A 22222-nucleotide genomic window follows, 5' to 3' on the forward strand; every position below is an offset into this window, starting at 1 on the left:
CGGGGGGGGGGAGCGTGGTGGCGTGGCGGCGGCGGCAGCAGCAACAGCCTGAAAAAGAAATCATCCTGGCCCGGGTCGGTGTCATACTCCGGAACTTCTACCTCTTCCAGCAGCCTTCTAACTGCTTCCGGCCACACCCCCTGCTCCGCGGCTCTCTTCGGCAACTCAGCAGCAGCGATCGACACAAGCTTCTGACGTCGGGGCCTACCCTCTGCAAGTCCTGCTTGTTTCAACTTCCTTTTTCCACACAGGCGGGACTCTTAGAGGGAAGGCTTCGATGTCGGCAGCTTGTCTTGATCACCGCTGCTGACGAGTTGCTTAAGAGAGCCGCGGAGCAGGGGGGTGTTGCCAGGTGCAGGTAGAAGGGAGAGGGCCAGATGCAGGACTCGTGGGTGAGGGAGCAGAAGAGAGAGAGAAAGAGAGAGGGGAGGGAAACAAAAGGAAATATTTCATACTGGGCCGGAGTGGAGGGAGGGTGGAAAGATTCTGGCTACAGGGTGCATTAACAAAGGAAAAGAGGGGAAAGCTGAAAATGGAGATAGTGACAAAGAAGAGAAAGAGTAAGCAGGACCTACTGAATAAGTATAGAGATACAGAGGGGACATGAAGAGGAGGTGAAATAGAGACATAGAAGTAATGCTGAAAAAGTGGGGGGGGGGGAGATAAAGACATTGAAAGGGCAAATGGTGAACATGGGGTAAAGACAAGGACAGAGACAAATAAAGATTCTGAAAAAGTGGTGAGATAGGGATATAGGTGAGATGGACACAAAGAAGGGTGATGCTGGAAAATAGGTGGAATGGTAATTCTGACAGACATAGAAGGGAAATGCTGGATCAAGGAGAGATGGGGCTCAGGCTGGATGGAATGAGGAGAAATGCCTTGTTGGCCCGGAACTTCCTCTCCTAGGTCAGAATTGACGTCAGGGAGTGGAATGCTGGTCAGCGCGACACTTCTGCAGGGAAAGTTTGGGACGGCGGTGGCTTGGGGGTTGCTCCCCGATGGCTGTGGCAGCAAACTGAGTGGCTTGGGGGAGGGCATGGAGAAAGAAAGAAAGGGGGCAGACAGGGAGACAGAAAGAAGGGGGAACAGGGAGACAGAAAGAAAAAGTTGGGGGAGAGAATGAGGTCTGGAGGAGAGGAAACATACAGGAGGCTGAAAGAAAGGAAGAAAGATTGGATGCACAGTCAGAAGAAGAAAGTGCAACCAGAGACTCATGAAATCACCAAACAGCAAAGGTAGGAAAAATGATTTTATTTTCAATTTAGTGATCAAAATGTGTCGGTTTTGAGAATTTATATCTGCTGTCTATATTTTGCACTATGGCTCCCTTTTACTAAACCACAATAGTGTTTTTTAGCCCAGGGAGCCTATGAGCATTGAGAGCAGCACGAGGCATTCAGCATAACTCCCTGTGCTAAAACCTACTATTGTGGTTTAGTAAAAAGGGAGGGGGTGTATTTGTCTATTTTTGTATTTTGTTACTGAGGTGACATTGCATAGAATCATCTGCCGTGACCTCTTTGAAAAAACCCGGAATATGAATAATTAACATTTTCTCTGCCTTTCAGTGTGCTTTGTGTTTTTTTTTAATTTTATTGTTGGTGGATCATTTTGACTTAGTCATTATAAAAGTAGCTCGCAAGCCCATAAAGTGTGGGCACCCCTGTACTATATAATGTGGCGTATGGGGACAGACTTAAAGATCTCAATCTATATACTTTGGAGGAAAGGTGGGAGAGGGGAGATATGATTGAGACGTTTAAATACCTACATAATGCAAATGTACATGAGTCGAGTAAACTGCAATGAGAGGGCATAGAATGAAGTTAAGAGGTGATAGGCTCCGGAGTAATCTAAGGAAAATCTTTTTTACAGAAAGATGCATGGAACAGTCTCCCTGAAGACAGACAGTAGAGACAGAGACTGTGTCTGAATTCAAAAGGGCCTGGAATAGGCACGTGGAATCTCTCGGAGAAAGAGATAATGGTTACTGCGGATGGGCAGATTGGATGGGCCATTTGGCCTTTATCTGCCATCATGTTTCTATGTATTTTCCTTTCCCAGAGGGATAAATTTTGTCGTTCCCTCCCCCCCCCACCCCCGGCTCTGTTCCCATCCCTGCCCCGTCCCTGTAGGCTTTGTTCCCATTCATGCCTTGTCACCATGGGCTCTGTCCCCATCCAAACCACATCCCCACAGGTTCCATCTCCATCCCTGCGAGCTCTGTCCTCATTTGCATAAGCCTCGAACACTTATGATTTTATATTTAAATCTTTTTGTTATAGTATAAAAAAGGGACAACATTCTGTACAACTGTTTATAAATCACAAATAGAGCCTTCCTTTTTTGATCTGATTTTGGTACGGCCTTCCCAAAGATTCAGTTGCCTCTGTTTCTACATCATCTAGGAAAATAATTGGATTGTCTTTTAGATATGGGTATAGAAAAGAACCTACACTGTGTAGTGGAAAATAAATGTCTATTAAATGTTGGAAATCCTCCATGATTCCAGGAATGATGGATGAATCTGTTGCAGTAACAGTAAGATGCTGGAGCAGCTGGGCACATGATGGAAGGATGTAGCAGATGGTAGGAGTCTGATCAGCAGACAAGACTCTCTTTGCCACATGAAAGGCAGACAAGACACAAAAGATGTCACTTATCGGTAGTTTATTTAAATCCAAAAGCAGCTTCTGCAGTTTTTGTTTAATCATTGAATTCAGTTGCCAATTGTCTAAGATGTTAAGTTTTTACATATTGATACTAAGCTCATGCTTCAGAGAATGACATGGGGACAAAATTTGTCCTTCACCCCGTAGACTCTGTCCCTGTTCCCATACAACAATGCAATACAATACCGTGTCTTATATAATGCAGTTCTCTGCAAGGAATCTATGTGGTTCACAATAAGAATTAGGTCAAATTTTGAAAGTTAAATTTTTAGAGTGGGTGGTGGTTGTTGAGAAGGAAGGGGTGGAGATAAGAGAGTGGTTATAGGGAGAAAGAGGTATGTCTTTACACTTCTCCCTCCGTATTTGCAGTTTTTGCACTCGATATTTCGATTATTCACGGTTTTTAGCTTGCTGGCTCCTCCCCCCAAATTACATCATCCATGAACACAGATAAAAATTTTGGCGCATTTTTCCAAGCACTGATTCCCAGCTTGCACAGAGAAAATCGCTGATTCCCAGCTTGCACAGAGAAAATAGCTGATTCCCAGCACTTTCTTCACCGTGTTTTGCCTCTCCTTCAGGAACAGGCTAGATCTCCCACCATGTTATTTCACGGTTTCACCATATTCACAATGGTTTTTAATAGAAAACCGCAAATAACATATGAAAAAGTTATTCATGGTTTTTCTGTATTTTGCGGGTCTGTTAATCCCCCTACCACTGCGAATACGGAGGGAGAAGTGTAGTTTCTTCCTGAAGTCAAGGTATGTGGTAGTTTGTCTTAGTTGTATTGGCAGTTTGTTCCAAATGTGGGGATCTTGGTATTCAAAGGTAGTTTCAAATATCTTCTTCCATCATACATTTTGAGGTGAGGGGAAGGGTAGTTTGAAGCGTTGCGATGCACGTGAGTTGAAGGAGTGTGGGACTTTGATATTAGATGTTAATCCCTCTAAATTTTCTCCATAGATCACTTTGTGAACCATGAAGGCCATCTTGAAATGGATGCTCTTGTTCATCGGTAGCCAATGCAGTTGTTCTAATAGTGGACTTGCCCTCTTGTATCGATTTCCTTTTGAGAACTAGTCTTGCGGCCGTGTTTTGTTGAAGTCTCTTGCATTCTTTTTCTGTAATGCCACCATTCTGTAATGACTACTGCAACTCACCATTGGAGTGAGTTGCAGTAGTCCAGGTGTGGTATTAGGACAGATTGTGCTACTGTTCTGAAACTGATCTCTGTTAGGACTGGTCTTATTGCCCTTAGTTGTCTCATCTTAAAGAATAATTTTTTTTCACTAGAGAGTTAATATGTGTGTTGTAGGTTAAGTTTGAGTCTAGTGTAACTCCCAATACTTTGAAGTAATCTTCTGTCATTCTAGTGATATTATAATCTTCGAAGTTAACACCGTGTACCCATCCCTGTGCCATTCTGTAGCTTACAGTCTAAATTTGTACCAGAGGCAGTGAAGGGTTATGATCACAAGGAACAGCAGTGAGACATGAACTGATCTTCCTTGGTTCTCAATCCAACGTTCTAACGCTTAGACTCTTCTATTTGAGGATTTGGGGGAATTTTGTATCCTGCCCAAGATGACTTTGTGCTTGCACTGATAAAACTCCGACCTAAGTTTTCTAAATTCATCACTCCCCGTTCTGACCACTTGGCTGTGCTCTATTTCCGTTGTTTGAAGAATCGTCAAAGATGTGTATGATATAGCTTTAATTGGGGGAAAAGAAGCACATAGCCTTTTAGGCATTTCTTCATTCCAGAGGCCTTAATAAACTAAAAGAGAAAATCACTAATGGAAAACATTTGCCTATTTGGGGATAGTGTGGGTCTTGCAATCCATGTAAGACTATTCTAGAATAAAACTTTAATAAATGAGCAGTACAATTAAAGTGCTTATTTCTAAAGCAGCACTTTCTGCATTTTAAATGCCAAATACTAGTACAATTATGTGTTTCCATTTAAGGGATAAACTTCCATTTGGGCAGTGAATAGCACACAATATGGTTATCTACTTCTTCCAAAAGCTGCAGGGCAAAGGGAGGTAGAAAACGTAATGAAGTCAGATGCTAGTGACAATTAGGGATGGAAAAGCAAGTATGAGATTGGTCTGGTTCTGACTAACTACTAGTACTGCTATACTTCTCCCTGCGTATTCGCGGTTTCAGCAATCGCAGTTTCGATTATTCATCGTTTTTAGCTTGCTGGCTCCTCCCCCCCATAGAGAAATCCAAGTTCCAAGCATTTACAGAGAAAATCGCTGATTCCCAGCACTTTCTTCACCGCATTATTTTGCCTTTCCTCAGGAACAGGCCAGGTCTCCCACCATGTTATTTGCGGTTTCACCATATTCACGATGGTTTTTAATAGAAAACAGCGAATAACATATGAAAAAATGGTTCACGGTTTTTCTGTATTCGCGGGTCTGTTAATCCCCTATCACAGCGAATACGGAGGGAGAAGTGTATCTATCATTTCTGTAGCGCTGATAAAAGTACACAGCGCTGTACATCAAACATGTAATAATAATAATTATTTTATTTTTATATACCGCCTAACCAAGAATGGTTCTAGGTGGTTTACAACAAACAGGAGAAATAGGAGTTAGGAAATTTCTCAGAGGGTATGATAACATGGACCCATTGCAGGCCTCTCCCCAAGCCTACATTAAGCCCTGCTGGTCCAGTGAAGAGCCAGGGCAAGAATGATCCTCCTATGCTCCTGCCCTGTGCAGTCTCACTAATCAAAATGGCTGATGAGAGTTCCCACAGTAGCCTCGTTAGACTGCTGCGAATTTGGTACTAACTGTCTCACTGGCAGTCTTCAACTTGGTCCACCTGGAGGAACTAGAAAAATATTTAAACTTAAGTAAAGCTTTTGAGAAGGTTCAACAGAATTGATAGTAAAGCTGCTAGAGATGGGGTCATTTTGTCTGGAGATTGTTGCCCAACTGTCTTGATGGTTTAGATAGATATCCTTTCACAGTTTTCTCAGTTGGGGAGGAGAGTTGGCATCCTTGCATTCAGAAAAGGGTATTTCGCAAGGAACAAGAACTGCAGCTGGCAAGAAATAGAGAATGACACGGGGGAAAAAAATCTGTCACCGTCACTGCCCCGTCACCAGACCACCGTCCCCTTCACCACCCCGTTCCTGAACCTGCCGTCCCCTTCACCTCCCTGTCCCCGCCGTCCCCTTCACTGCCCCATCCCTGCAGCATCCACCCTTCCCTCTCACCACCTCACCACCCTTCAGCGGCCCGAGAATCTCCCTCCCTCCCCCTTCTTACCTTTGCAGCGTAAAGAAACTTAAGAGAGGGAAGGCGTGCGGTCACTGATCTCGCGCGGCCCCTTCCCTCCCTCCGGCTAAATCTATCTCCCTCCCTCCATCTCCCTTACCTTCGCAGCACTTTAGAAAAGAGACTGATGCCGGCAAAGCCTGCCTGTGCCACCCTACAATCACATTTGTGTGGGCGGAAGCTTCTCTGACAGCTGTCATTTTATAAACACAAATAAAACAGAGCAAGGTTCAACAAAACCCATCTCCCCTCCCTTGCACAAATATCCCCTTCACTACTGTGAAAACTGAACAAACCAAATTACTACAGAATGCTACATAGAAAAATCAAGCTAATAGAATACTTTAGTCACACATGGCAAGAATAATGTTAGGGGAGTGCAATTAGGGAAACTGCCTCCTGGTCAGAGAGAGAGCCCTAAGCCAGCTGGAAGCTAAAGAAGCACAGCCTGGACTTTGCAGTCCCCAGTTATGTCTAATACCAGCTCTAGCAGGTTACATATTTCAAATCTGAAATATTCTAATCACAAAATAGAAAATAATTTTTTTTTTCTTTTTGTTGTCTGGTAATTTTATTTTTCAAATCATATTGGTCTCAGGCTTTGATTTTAGGTTCCTTCTGTCCTCATCGTGGCATGGCTGGCTCCTGAAGGTAAAATAGGCACAAGAGGAGCTGGGGAGAAGATGCCAAGTCTGACACGGGCGCAATTATTTTTACCACAGGAGTAAGACTTTTCACTGTTCCCGCGGGGCGGTAAAAGGTCTTGTCCCCATTCCTGCGGGGCGGTGAAAGGTCTTGTCCCCATTCCTGCTGTAAACCAGTTGCAAATATCTCCATTCCTGCGGATTTACTGCGGTAAATGGTCCCCGTGTCATTCTGTAGCAAGAAACTCACTAGCTCAATGGTCAGTTTTATGGTATGTTAAGTCCAGAGATGCTGAGTCTTACTCCTTTTTGAGTGTGTCACACAAATGTGTGAAGACTCTTTCATAGGGCTACACAAAATATATACAGTCAGTAACAATATCACTCGGTCTATACCAGATACTAGCCAGTCGTGAGCTCCCCCTGTAGAGAACAGTGTTTTCAAAATATAGTGGAGAAAAAGCCTACAGAAGCAGTAGTCAAAATACTCTTTACAAGCTGCTTATTTTTCTTATTGGCATAAAAAATCTCAATACCAGGGGCCAAACTCACCACTGTGTACTAGTATTTTCCACTTAAAAAATTTTGGTGTCTCATTTTCCAGAGCTGGTTCATCTCACAGCTTCTAATAATCCTGCCGCATCTCACAGACTCTCATAAAAAGTTCAAGACACCGATATTTGGTACTAACTGTCTCACTGGCTATTTTCAAAAATGTAAATTCCGCTGCTCTCTATATAACCACTAATTCTTATATTTTCCTTTCTTAAACTCTTGTAAACCGTGTCGAGCTCTATCCTTATAGAGAAGATGCGGTATATAAGCTTAAGGTTTAGTTTAGATATCTTCAATCTCCAGTGCTCACCCAATCACGCTGCATATCTTTAATCCATATATTACCTTTCACCATTCTCCGACAATGACCTTTTTCCCCATGGAAAATTCTCACACATCACTAAACTTGTCCATGTCTTTCATAGGGTTACCCCGCTCCTCTTCCAGGCAGCTGCCAGCTGCATGCAGTCAGAACCGTAGCAAGCTATAATTGCTCCCTGTGCAACTTACCCTCCATGGTGCCCCCCCATCCTTTCTTGCGTTGCCTCCACCCTCTCCCCCATGATATGTAAGACTTTCAGTTGTGAGTTTTGTACTATATTCCAAATGAAAAATACAATTCTTTTTTCTTCCTTTGTTGCTTAACCGTCTAATTTTTTTAATCATGTTGATCCCAATGTCTTCTTTCTGCTTTCCTCTGTCATCTCAACTCTTATGCCAGGTCTCGCCTCCTATCTTCTTCATCTCCTCCACTACTACGTCCATCTCTAACATTTTTTTTTTCTTCTCGGCATTCATCAATTTATTTTTCTTACTCTCTCCATTCATTCTTACTACATGGTCTTCGATGTCCCTCGTTTTACTGTCTACCTACAGCTTTCTATCTCTTTTCTTTCACACCACACCTCTCATTCCCCAGTCTTTCACTAACTCTGTCATCTACTCCCTTCCATCAACATGTCCTTCTCTCTCTGTCTTCCCACTTCCATTCACTGTGTCATCCCTCTCTCTCGGGTCTCTCCTCACTTCTATTTCTTATGTAACCCTCATTCTTGCCTCCTGTAATTCGCTGATTGTCCAGCCTTCTTCGAATGTAAACCGCCTAGAAGTCTCTCGACTATGGTGGTATAGAAGAATAAAGTTATTATTATTATTATTATTCTTCCTCGCATCTCTCTATACTTTTTCCATCCAGCATGTCTCATTTTTCTATCCCTATCCTTCCATTTGACGGGCCCCTCCCCCATACTTGCCCCTTTTCCTTCAAGTGTTTCCCTTCTCTCCCCGTCCTTTCCATCCAGCATCTTTTCTCTGCCTCTTCTGTCCAGTATGTCACTTTTTTCTCTCCTCACATTTCCATTTAGCATATACCCTTTGCTCACCCTCATCCTTTTATCCATTGCCACCCCATCCTTACATCCAGTGTTCATACTCTATCCCTTTTCCATTTAGGGTCCCCCCTTTTTTTCTCATCCTTCTATTTAGCATGTCCGCTTCTCTCCCTTTTCCATCCAGGGTCCCCTTTTTCTCTCCCATCCTTCTATAACCAGTCAAAAATAAATACATTTTGAACCCACCTGTGGTCTGGCTGTGAGGGCTGGAGGCTTTCCCATGGTCCTGCAATGGCCTGTGGGTGGATGTGGCATTGCTGCTTTAGGCCTCGGGACCGCAGTAGCAGGAGGCAGGCAGATCAGCTGATTTCAACTGATCTCTCTCCCAGCAGTTGTGACACTGTTGATTCTGTGTGCCGGCCGCCAGGGAAAGGGAAGAGAGGTGCGCTTATTCTGGCGCATGCGCAACAATGAGGAGTAGGGCTAGAGAGGAGGCCTAGCATATACGGGGGTGCAGCAAAGATAAGGAGAGGGCGCCTGGACCGACGGCGGCAGAAATGTGAACAGATCCCAGCTGGATGGAGGCTGGGGTTTTGGAAAGTGTTTGGCCATGGAGGCTCTTGAACAAATTTGAAGGGCTGAAGTTAGGACCCAAAGTGGTGAACTGGATTAGAAACTGGCTGTCGGACAGACGCCAGAGGGTGGGTGGTTAATGGAAGTCGCTTGGAGGAAGGAACGGTGAGTAGTGGAGTCCCTCAGGGTTCGGTGCTGGGGCTGATCCTGTTCAATATATTTGTGAGTGACATTGCTAAAGGGATAGAAGGTAAGGTTTGCCTTTTTGCGGATGATACCAACATTTGTAACAGAGTAGACACCGAAGAGGGAGTGGAAAATATGAAAAAGGATCTGCAAAAGTTAGAGGAATGGTCTAAAATCTGGCAACTAAAATTCAATGCAAAGAAATGCAGAGTAATGCATTTGGAGATTAATAATCGGAAGCAACCGTATATGCTGAGAGATGAGAGGCTGATATGCACGGAGGGGGAGAGGGACCTCGGGGTGATAGTGTCCGAAGATCTAAAGGCGAAAAAACAGTGTGACAAGGCAGTGGCTGCTGCCAGAAGAATGCTGGGCTGTATAATGAGAGGCGTAACCAGTAGAAGAAAGAAGGTGTTGATGCCCCTGTACAGGTCGTTGGTGAGGCCCCACTTGGAGTATTGTGTTCAGTTTTGGAGACCGTATTTGGCGAAGGACATAAGACTTGAAGCGGTCCAGAGGAGGGCGATGAAAATGATAGGAGGTTTGCGCCAAAAGACGTATGAGGAGAGACTGGAAGCTCTGAATATGTATACCCTAGAGCAGGGGTGCCCACACTTTTTGGGCTTGCGAGCTACTTTTAAAATGACCAAGTCAAAATGATCTACCAACAATAAAATTTAAAAAACCCACAAAGCACACTGTATGCAGAAAAAATGTTAATTATCATTTATATTCCGGGTTTTTTTCAAAGAGGTCAAGGCAGATGACTCTATGCATTGTCAACCATACAAAAATGACTCTATGCAGTATCATCCATACAAAATTAGACAAATATACCCCCCCTCCCTTTTTATTAAACCATGATAGCAGTTTTTAGTGCAGGGAGCTACGCTGAATGACCAGCGCTGCTCTCAACGCTCATAGGCTCCCTGTGCTAAAAACCACTATTGCAGTTTAGTAAAAGGGGGCCGTAGTGCAAAATATAGACAGCAGATATAAATTCTCAAAACAGACTCATTTTGATCACTAAATTGAAAATAAAATCATTTTTCCTACCTTTGTTGTCTGGTGATTTCATGAGTTTCTGGTTGCCCGTTCTTCTTCTGACTGTGCATCCAATCTTTCTTCCCTTCTTTCAGCCTGTATGCTTCCTCTCCTCCAGACCTCATTCCCTCCCCCAACTTTTTCCTCTTCTCTCCCTGCCCTTTCTTTCTCCCTGCCTCCCTTTCTTTTTTTTCTCTCTTCATGCCCTCTTTCTTTCTTTCTGTTTCCCTTCTTTCCTTCTGTCTCCCTGCCTGCCCCCTTTCTTTCTTTCTCCCTGTCCTCCCTCAAGCCACTGCCGCCGCCATTGAGGAACAGGCCCCCAAGCCACCACCGCTCCCCCAAGTTCTCCCTTCTTCCCTGCATTGGGCCGACCAGCCTTCCTCTCCCCGACGTCAATTCTGCCGTCAGAGAGGAAGTTCCAGGCCAGCCAGGCAGCGATTGGCTGGCCCAGAACTTCCTCTCTGACGGCAGAATTGACATCGGGGAGAGGAAGGCTGATACGGCCCAGTAGATTGTGAAGGCAATGCGAGTCTATCACGGAGCCCGGGATGGGCTCCACTATTATAAATCCACCCTAATCTCAGCCAAAATACGCTCCCAACATGCCCCTTTGAGATTTAAATGCACTGCAGACAAAGCAGCTTAGAAAACCATCTAAAACGTGTGTTCAAAAATGTCAGGTTGGACATTTTAGCAAATAAAAAGTCCAAATGCCACTCTGTTCCATTTTTGGGGATGTTTCTTTTGAAAATGAGCCCCTTAGTAACATAGTAAATGATGGCAGATAAAGACCTGAACGCTCGATCCAGTCTGCCCAACAGCTTCACTCATCAGTTTATCATTCTACCACCTATGAATGTGATATAAAGTACTTTATCATTGTTTCTCTTTGGCATTTCTAGGACATAGACCAGGGGTAGGCAATTCCGGTCCTCGAGAGCCACAAGCAGGTCAGGTTTTCAGGATATCCACATTGAATATGTATGAGAATGATTTGCATGCACTACCTCCTTGAGATGCAAATCTATCTCATGCATATTTATTGTGGATATCCTGACAACCTGACCTGCTTGTGGCTCTCGAGGACCGGAATTGCCTATCTAGTAAATGGGCACAAGTATAGAGAAACCAAGCCATTGTGACATCACCGATGAGGTTGGCTCTTAGACATTGGTGGAATGAGACATTAAGGCATCATAATACGAGGAGCCATTGAAAAGTTCTCAGCAAAGCCAAGAAGACAATGATGTGGAGCCATGAAACTTACAAGTTACTCCACACTTTTCTTGACACTTTTCCTTTCAATGAGGCAAATGCATCTAGACTAGGGGTAGGCAATTCCTGTCCTCGAGAGCCACAGACAGGTCAGGTTTTCAGGATATCCACAATCAGATATATTTGCATGCACTACCTCCTTGAGATGCAGATCTATCTCATTCATATTTATTGGGAATATCCTGAAAACCTGACCTGCCTATGGCTCTCGAGGACCGGAATTGCCTACCCCTGACATAGACCACAGAAGGCGCCCAGTCCTGGACTTATGTCCCAACTACTGGAGTTGCCATCGAAGCCTACTCCTGCCTATCCGAACCCATTGTGTAATTTGACTTGCGTACATTGGCTTCTGGATCTTGTTTCCATTTCTCCCTCTCTGTGGTATAAATTTGGTCATGTGAATTATTGACCCTCATCTGCCTTCACTGGTGAACATGTCACTCTTTGATGTGGTTCTGTTAAGGGTGTTTCTTTTATGTTGGTTAGGCTGATGCATGCTGTGCATTTTAAAACTTGAGGGCTAGCAGCTTGCAAAAATAGAAGACAAGCCAAATTTTATCTGCATTTATAAATTAGCAAATATACCGTATTTGTCTTCCTGCTCACTGGCTGGCAAATTCATCTGCAAGTATTTAGACTTAGGATTAGTTTATTTGCAAAGTAGTTAATATGTAGACGCTGTTAACATGCTTTTCTTTTTAATCCTGTCTAAAAAGGTTCTTATTAAAGAACTGAGGCACACTCCCGATACCTAAAAGGATGTATTTCATTTTCTACCTCTCCAATCTTCCTTGGACTGAAATCCAAAACAATTTCTTTCTTATAGTGACTTACAATTCCACGACAGGCCATTATTTTCTGCTAAATCACTTGCACTTTGGTGTTCTTGGTTTTCAGATTTTCAGAACCTCACCCGACGCTGCCTTTTCCCAGTCAATCTCGCTGTCAATATCACCTCCAAATGCCCCGCCAAGGCAGTCAAGAAGAGGGCAGCGCAGCAAGAGGCCCGTAGCTGTGTACAATCTCTGTTTGGAGCTGGATAATGGTAAGGTCTTCGTGATGTAGCTTAGGGGCAGGGTGGGGGTTGCACTCTTTCGGGTAGCAGGAAAACACTATCCCAGGGGTAGGCAACTACGATTCCCCCCGAGGGCCATGACCCAGTTTGTTTTCAAGATTTCCACAATGACTATGCATTAGAGAATGACGCGGGGACAAATTTTTCCCAGTCCCCGCAGGAACTCAGTTTCCCCATCCCCGCAAGTTTTGTCCCTGTTCCTGCCCCATTCCTGTAAGCCCTGCCTTAACCACACAAGCCTCAAACACTTCTGATTTTAAAGTGTTTGAAGCTTGTGCAGATGAGGATGGAGCTTAGGCATTGGTGGAATGAGGCATTATGACATCACAACCTGAGCTCTAGAATGTTGCTACTTATGATTTGAAAGTGTTTGAGGCTTGTGCAGATGAGGACGGAGCTTAGGCATTGGTGGAATGAGGCATTATGACATCACAATCTGAGCTCTAGAATGTTGCTACTTAGGATTTTAAAGTGTTTGAGGCTTGTGCAGATGGTAACGGAGCTTGCAGGAATAGGGCAGGGACAGGAAAATTAACTCCCGCGGTGACGGGAAAAAATATGTCCCCGTGTCATTCTCTAATATGCATGTGCTGCTTCCAATGTATGCAAATCAATCTCATGCATATTCATTGTGGAAATCTTGAAAACCTGACTGGGTTGTGGCCCTCAAGGATTGTGGTTGCCCATCCCTGCACAATCCAGTAGTTCTGTCCGCTGTCTCTATCTGGCTTCTCCTTTCGGGGGTGTTTTTTTTTTTTTTTTCTTTCATGAATAGAGTAGCATCTTTGTGTCCCATTAGCTGTTTCAGAAAACATAGTCTGGAAAAAGCTTGGAGTTTGCTTGCCGTAGTAACTTCTTTAATTTTTATTATGGTCGAGGGAGGTCTATATGTTTTTATCAAAAGGTTGCATAAAAATGAAGATAAAATGTGTGGAGATTTGAGATTAAAGCTAATAAGCATAATGTAGAGGGTTAGTGGCTGAAAGCACAAATCACCTAAATACCCTGGACTTAGTGCCAGTGAGTATGGCACATTTGTGGCACTTTATATAGATATGTTTGTATATGTTAATGAATGGAGCCGTTCTCCGACGGCGCATCCTGGTGCCTGCAGTCCGTGGCCATCCTGAGCCGGGTCGGCTGCGGCTTCACTCCTCCCCTCCTGCTATGGCATCTTAATCGGCAGCAGACAGCGTGGAGGAGGAGGTACAGCAGATTCTCCCCCCTCCCTTGCACCCGAACGAAAGTGAGCGCCTGACGTGCACTCTCAGAATATGACACGGCAGAGGAAAAGCTGCAGCAGGAGCACAGTCAGGCGCGCGTCCTCGGCTGGGAAAAGTCACGTTTGACGAGTTTGGCTGCTTGTAGGAGTTTCTTGAGAGAGAGGGGAGAAGCTTTTGGGATGATCTGGCTTTGCCTGGGCTTTTTCTCTCTCTCCGTCCTCTGCATGTGCACAGCCTCTCGGAAGCGGAAGGAGACCCGCTGTGCCGGCTCCCAGACCCACACTTCCCTCTACGGCAGGCCAGGTAGCTCGTTGATCGAGTCAGTGCTCGGTTTGCGAGTTAAAGTTTGCTCGTCTTGCAAAACACTCACAAACCACGTTACTCGCACACTAAGGTTTGACTGTATTTATATTTGGCCTTTTTTTGCTACTATTATGCTTTTAACAAAATTGTAAGCTTTATGCTGAATTGTACTTATTGTCAACCGCCTTGGGTGAATCTCTGCATAAAGGTGGTTAATATATCTCAGTAAATAAATAAATAGATTCCTAGACAAAACCTTCGCCTTCCAAGCAGCCAAGATGAACCCATGGATCGCCCAAATGATCCTCGAGGCTCCCACTTACCTCGACTTCAGAAAAACACTCAAAACTTATCTATTCAACAAACAAGCCCCGTAACGCCCCCTCTCCGGAATTACCTGGCCACACGCTCGACCCTTTCCCCCCCTTTATTGATCGCTGTCTTCCTGATGAAGAAGGGGGGCTTCTTCATCAGCCAAGTTCGGCTAAAGTTGTTGTAAATCCAATAAATTGTGGTAAATCGGCACGTCCAGCCCTGCCCCCCCCCCTCTATTGACCGCTTTCCTCCTTCTCTCCTTCCCCACTTCCGCTTCTTCAGTCATGTTCGGCTGAAGATGTTGTAAATCCAATACATTGTTTGTAAATCGGCATGTCAATGCAGATCCTAATGTAATTGTTGTGAACCGCCTAGAACTCGATGGGCATGGCGGTATATAAGAATAAAATTATTATTATTATTATTATAATAAAAGGACACTGGAGCATTCAAGAAAGGGATAAAGACCATCCTCGTCACAAATTACTTTAACTAATAGGAACACAGCATAAAACAAGATACAAGAATTTTGTGTGCAAATAAGTAGGATTCAGTATGAACATAGTACATGATACTGTTATTATATGTGTGTATACGTAGGATGATTGACTGTGGTATAAATGTCTGTATTGAAAACCATCTCGGAAAATGCTCTGTATTGTAACATCTTTACAGAAGCTCCTGACTCCCGAGTCATTAATAGAAGTATAGAAGCTTAAAATAAACATTTAAGTTTGTTTAGCCACATCAGGGCCTTGGGCCCCTCCCTGTGCATCATATGATGCTCTAAGGAGGGTTGTTCTGGGGGGTTTGGGGGAGCATCCGGTGGCAGGAGGGAGTGGGCATCCCTCCTGCCAATTTTCTTTTACACGGGGTTGGAGACGACATGGCAGGAGGAAATGGGCATTCCTCCTGCTGTTTTTTCTGCCGCGGGAGGGGGGGGGGGAATCGGTTTGTGGTACCGGTTCATCGTGGAGGGTCGTCATCAGCCGGTGGGGGGAATGATTTTTTTTCTAATGGGGCAGATATTGTGCTTAACATGCACTGCATCTGTGCCCATTTAAAAAAAAAAAAAAAAAAGGGCTAAACGGGTAAGTGACTGGTCTTGACCAGTCGCTTTTTTTGGATTGCTAAAAGCGATCACTTTTTTTAGTGCATCGGAAGCCATGTTAGAGCATCAATCGCTCTACTAGTTTACATGGCATTTTAATATTAATGAGCTTATTTGCGTGGTCGGATCGGGGAATGAGCGATCGTGCAGAAAGCCACGAGGTGAGCTGTTTTCAGCAAACGCAATCGTCGCTAAAGCTGTTAAAACAGGTTTAGCGACGATCGCTGGCTTTAGTGCATCTGGGCCTGAGTAAGCAAGCCTTTCGCCATTTGTTTGGGGCTTTTTTTTCCTGGGTAACTCAGCATGCACAATCTCATTTAAAACAGCCCCCATCATCTCCCCTCCCCTCCAAGATTTGCAGTGATCTGAAGAGATACTGTACCAAAGCCACTGAGGTTGCTGCAGGAATTCCTAATGCCACAGATTCAGATAGGTTTTGGGTTAGTTGGTGCCTGCTGGTACTACCAACCCATCTACTTTTATCTACCTCTCTTTATATGTAGACATTGGATAAGGTTTCTTTGACTTGGTACCCTCTAGTTTGCAAATGCCCGATGCATGCCCTCGCTTCTCCCTCTCCCCCTTTCTTACCTTTTCAGTGCTGTTAATTCATTGCGAATTAATGGGGAGCAGCATGGGGGCCGAGGCACTGAGCTCTTGAAGTTCACCAGCTAAAGAAAATTAGAATCCATATGCCAGGACATAACTTATCAGCGCCCTGCCATTAAACTGGCTGCCTGCGGTGACATACTTGACAGTGCAGAACGAGAATGCCCCCCTCGCCCGATCATGGCTGCAAATGAAAGTTATAAACAAATTCCAGACAGCTGTTAAACAGCTGGATCTAAGAAATTCGCACAAGAGAGCGGTGTGTGGCTGCTGCATATTTCCACTTTCTCCACTAATGGGGCATTGCTCGGCTCACATTGCTCTGGGCCTCTTTCATTAAGGATAAAATTAAACACGGGACAGAAGGCCTCAGACATGAAAAAAAAAATGCTGAAAACAAGGCCATTTCCTTTATTCTCCTAGGTATCCCTTTACCCTACCAAATATTTATTTTTATTATTTATTTATTTAAAAAATTTCTATACCGCATATAACTATGCGGTTTACATATCACATAAAATTTTATTTCCCTGCAATTTCCACATATAACATAGACATATGTGATATGTTACATATGTGATATGTTACATATGTCATAAGTTACATAGACATATGTGATATGTATACCGCATATAACTATGCGGTTTACATATCACATACATAAAATCTTATAGAAACATAGAAACATAGAAATAGACGGCAGATAAGGGCCCACGGCCCATCTAGTCTGCCCACCTTAATGTCCCTCCCCTACCTTTGCCCTGTGAATAGATCCCATGTGCCGATCCCATTTGGCCTTAAAATCAGGCACGCTGCTGGCCTCAATCACCTGTAGTGGAAGACTATTCCAGCGATCAACCACTCTTTCAGTGAAAAAGAATTTCCTGGTGTCACCCTCGTAGTTTCCCGCCCCTGATTTTCAACGGATGCCCTCTTGTTGTCGTGGGACCCTTGAAAAAGAAGATATCTTCCTCCGCCTCGATGCGGCCCGTAAGATACTTGAACGTCTCGATCATGTCCCCCCTCTCTCTGCGCTCCTCGAGCGAGTATAGCTGTAATTTGTCAAGCCGTTTTTCGTATGGTAGATCTTTGAGTCCCGAGACCATCCGGGTGGCCATTCTTTGCACCGACTCCAGTCTCAGCACATCCTTGCGATAATGCGGCCTCCAGAATTGCACACAGTATTCCAGATGGGGCCTCACCATGGATCTATACAATGGCATAATGACTTCCGCCTTACAACTGATGAAACCCCTTCGTATGCAGCCCATGATTTGTCTTGCCTTGGACGAAGCCTGCTCCACTTGATTGGCAGACTTCATGTCCTCACTGACGATTACCCCCAAGTCTCGTTCTGCTACCGTTTTTGCTAGGATCTCGCCATTAAGGGTATAAGACTTGCATGGATTCTGGCTGCCCAGGTGCATAGCTTTGCATTTTTTGGCACTGAAGTTGAGTTGCCATGTCCTAGACCATCGCTCCAGTAGGAGTAGGTTGTGCATCATGTTGTCGGGCACTGAATCTTCGTCTGTTGTGCATTTGCCCACTACATTACTCAGTTTGGCGTCATCGGCGAATAATGTTATTTTACCTCGAAGCCCTTCTGCCAAGTCTCTTATAAAGATGTTGAATAGGATTGGGCCCAAGACTGAGCCCTGTGGTACTCCACTAATCACCTCCGTCATTTCGGAGGGGGTGCCGTTCACCACCACCCTTTGGAGCCTACCTCCAAGCCAGCTCCCAACCCATTTCGTCAATGTGTCACCTAATCCTATAGAACTCATCTTGCTCAGTAACCTGCGGTGTGGTACGCTATCGAATGCTTTGCTAAAGTCCAGGTACACGATGTCCAGGGACTCCCCAATATCCAGCTTCCCCGTTACCCAGTCAAAGAAGCTGATCAGGTTGGATTGGCAGGATCTCCCCTTAGTAAATCCATGTTGTCGGGGATCCCGTAGATTCTCCTCATCCAGGATCTTATCTAATTGGTGTTTGATTAGAGTTTCCATTAGTTTGCTCACTATCGATGTTAGACTCACTGGTCTGTAGTTTGCTGTCTCCATCTTTGAGCCTTTCTTGTGGAGTGGAATGACGTTAGCCGTCCTCCAGTCCAACGGGACGCTGCCTGTACTAAGGGAGAGGTTATTTCCCTGCAATTTCCACATATAACATAGACATAACTAGACAACATCATTAATATCCCCCCAATATAAAATGTCAATATACCAAGTCAAATCAAATTTCAACAATTAAGAAAGCAAAAATGCATTAGATCAAATGACCTATTACAAGGTAGGTGACAAAACTGATCCACATATACAGGCAAAACAAGTCAAATTGTTAAATGTTAAAGGTTTTTGGGCATTCATATTTAATTTTGTATGTTTTGAAATTTTTGTTTATATTGTTATTATGTATGTTAAAGATTGTGAACCGACTAGAATGTTATGATTAAATGATATAAAAATCATGAACCCTCCCTTTTATAAAATCGCAATAGCGTTTTTTTTAGCAAAGGCTGGCACGCTGAATGCTCCACGCTGCTCCCGACGCCCCTAGAATAGAGAATGACATGGGGGACACATTTTTCCCCGTCCCCACAAGTTTTGTTGCTGCCCCTGTCCCTGCCTTATTCCTGCAAGCTCTGCCTCAACCTCACAAGCCTCGAACACTTATAATTTTTTTATTTTTTTTTAAATTATTTATTTATATACTTTCAAATATAATCAATCAAGTGAAACTTGTACAGAAAGCAAGGTCCAAGAAATAAAGAAAAACATCCAACGTGATACATAAATTCCAATAACAAAAAAAAATAATAATTATTCCATCTTAGATCTCGCTCAAGTCCTCATATAAGATCCAAGATAAAATTAAACGGAATTTAAGGGAATCAATTAAAAAGGAAAGAACAATTATAGGTGAGAATATGATAAGGCAGTCATCTTTTCATCATGAGCTTTCTCCAGCCGTGACAGAGACAGGAATGTTGTCAATTGTGAGGGTTCAAAGAAAACAAACTTGTGCAATTTATAATGAACGATTCATTTACAAGGATATCGGAGAAAAAAGGTAGCACCCAGGGCAGTAATTGCAGGTCTTAACAATAAAAATTCTTTTCTACGCCTCTGTGTGTCCCTGGCCAAATCGGGAAACATTTGAACTTTTAGTCCCAAAAAGTCTTTGTGTTTATTTTTAAAATATAACTTCAGTAACCAAAGTTTTATCCAAAGTAAGAGCAACTGAAAGAAGCAAAGTAGCCGGAGTGGCTACTTCCCTATCTGAGGACTCTAATAAAGCGGTTTATATCCAAAGGAACATTTATGATTTTGAAGTGCTTGAAGCTTGTGCAGATAAGGACAGAGCTTTCAGGAATGGGGCAGGAGCAGGAAAAGAAATCCGGACGGGATGGGAAAATGAGTTCCTGCGGGGACGGTGAAAAATTTGTCCCGTGTCATTCTCTTTTTTCCTCCTTTTTTTTTGGGGAAAAAGATTACCTCGGTTTATATTCGAGTATGTATAGTAACTTACTTTTTAAGTACTCTGTAAACATTTTTTCTGAAGACCATGAAAATCAAACATAGCATTTTGGTTTTTTTTTTAAAGTTCAAAACTTTGTATTGGTTATACAAAGAACATATACAGTGATATAAGAACATAACATAAGAACATAAGCAGTGCCTCTGCCGGGTCAGACCAGAGGTCCATCCCGCCTAGCAGTCCGCCCCCGCGGCGGCCCAACAGGTCATGACCTGCCTTAATCACCAGAAGGGGCCCCCTTGCCCCCTAGGTTTCTCATCGAAGTCCTATCTTCCCATCAATGTCCTAACCCTCCGGCCTTGCACCTGCACGACCTGGTGAGCTGTCTATACTTATGCAACACCCCAGCACCTCCCTCAGTACCCCACGATCCCCTTTTCCCTCAGGAATCTGTCCAATTCCTGTTTGAATCCCTGTACTGTACTCTACCGGATCACTTCCTCCAGGAGCGCATTCCATTTGTCCACGACCCTTTGGGTGAAGAAAAACTTCCTTGCATTTGATTTGAACCTATCTCCCTTCAGTTTCTCTGAGTGCCCCCTCGTACCTGTCGTCCCTTTTAGTCTGAAGAACCTGTCCCTGTCCACCCTCTCTATGCCCCTAAGTATTTTGAAGGTCTCTATCATATCCCCCCCTGAACCTCCTCTTTTCCAGAGAGAAGAGCCCCAGTTTATCCAGCCTCTCAGCATATGGGCAGTTTTCCAGCCCTCTTACCAGTTTCGTTGCCCTCCTTTGGACTCTCTCAAGAACTGCCATGTCCTTCTTGAGGTGCGGCGACCAATATTGAACGCAGTATTCCAGATGTGGGCGCACCATCGCTCGATACAGCGGCATGATGACTTCCCGCGTCCTGGTTGATATGCCCCTCTTGATGATGCCCAGCATCCTGTTGGCTTTCTTCGAGGCTGCTGCACACTGTGCGGATGGTTTCATGGATGGATCCACTAGCACACCCAAGTCTCTCTCAAGTCCGGTGTCTTCCAGCAATCTCCCCCCCATTTTATACTCGAACAACGGGTTCTTTTTCCCTATGTGCATGACCTTGCATTTATCTACGTTAAAGCGCATTTGCCATTTGTTTGCCCAGTCCTCCAGCTTATCGAGGTCCCTTTGCAGTTCCTCACACTCCTCCCTGGTCCTAACTCTGGCGCAGAGCTTGGTATCGTATAAAATATGAAGTCATACATTTTACCATATCCCAGACCCATGACCCCATAACACAAAAGCATGTTTCCTTACATAAACGCTAGACAGTGTCAAAGAAATGATACCTAAATTCCCCTATCCCACAAATTCAGAGGAGTCGATAGACTCACTAGAAGAAATAAGATATTCTGGAGGTTAACAAATTGGAAGATTTATCTAATCTTTGATCGGAGGCCAAATTCTATAGAACTGTGCAGAAATGCCTGCTTTTTCCTTCATAACAGATTCGTATGTATACATCAAACATAATGAATTAACAAACATAAGAGTTTTAAAACTGAGCGGCATTCTGAATTAGTTGGAGCTGGTACAGACTTTTTTTTTTTTTGTTCCAGTAATTTTTATTGGTTTTATGGTGTCAGGTCAAAAGCGCGCCGGGACAAAGGCGCGCGCAGACAATTGAGCGCAGCGTGGAGGCACGCGCCGCAGAAAATTACTGTTTTTATGGCTCCGACGGGGGGGGGGCGTGGGGGGAACCCCCCCACTTTACTTAATAGAGATCGCGCCGCGTTGTGGGGGGTGTGGGGGGTTGTAACTCCATACATTTTACTGAAAACTTAACTTTTTCCCTGTTTTTAGGGAAAAAGTTAAGTTTACAGTAAAATGTGGAGGGTTACATCCCCCCAAACCCGCAACAACGCCGGCACGATCTCTACTAAGTAAACTGGGGGGGCTCCCCCCCAAAAAACCCCTTCAGAGCCCCTAAAAACTGTAATTTTCTTCGGCGCGCATCTCCGTCTTGCGCTCAGTTGTCGGTGCGCGCCTTTGTCTTTCGGGGGGTTGTCTATGAACCGGTTTTATAAACAATAGAATTACAAAAATATAAGAGAAGCTTCCGAAAAAACTACGGAAGTAATCAAAAGAGAAGGACACCATCAAGTAAATCACATTGCATAAGAGTAGAGATCGGGCTATAGATTTAATCAGTGTACAGGGCATTACAGTAGTCCAGTCGTTGCATTATCACTGTGGTCAGACTTGTCTTTTCAGCATATGTAGTGCAGGGGTGTCAAAGTCTCTCCTCGAGGGCTGCAATCCAGTCGGGTTTTTAGGATTTCCCCAATGAATATGCATGAGATCTATTAGCATACAATGAAAGCAGTGCATGCAAATAGATCTCATGCATATTCATTGGGGACATCCTGAAAACCCGACTGGATTTCAGCTCTTGAGGAGGGACTTTGACACCCTGATGTAGAGAGAAGTTATAGTTGCTGCATTTGATAGAAGTAATTTTTAAAGACTTTGAATTTGT

General features: G+C 44.1%; 1 protein-coding gene across 4 annotated transcripts in view; it reads left to right on the forward strand.

Annotated features, from left to right (window-relative positions):
* Nucleotides 1-22222, forward strand: part of ARHGAP10 (Rho GTPase activating protein 10) — a 520437-nt gene that overhangs the window by 323820 nt on the left and 174395 nt on the right. For all 4 annotated transcript variants that reach the window (XR_004539086.1, XM_033940409.1, XM_033940432.1 and 1 more), the window contains one exon: nt 12483-12630. Coding sequence is in view for 3 of the 4 variants with exons in the window: in XM_033940409.1 (XP_033796300.1) it covers nt 12483-12630 (148 nt within the window). In the remaining variant the exon portion in view is untranslated. The remainder of the gene's footprint in view (nt 1-12482; nt 12631-22222) is intronic.

Source organism: Geotrypetes seraphini, chromosome 1 (assembly GCF_902459505.1).
Source record: "Geotrypetes seraphini chromosome 1, aGeoSer1.1, whole genome shotgun sequence".
Taxonomy (NCBI): domain Eukaryota; kingdom Metazoa; phylum Chordata; class Amphibia; order Gymnophiona; family Dermophiidae; genus Geotrypetes; species Geotrypetes seraphini.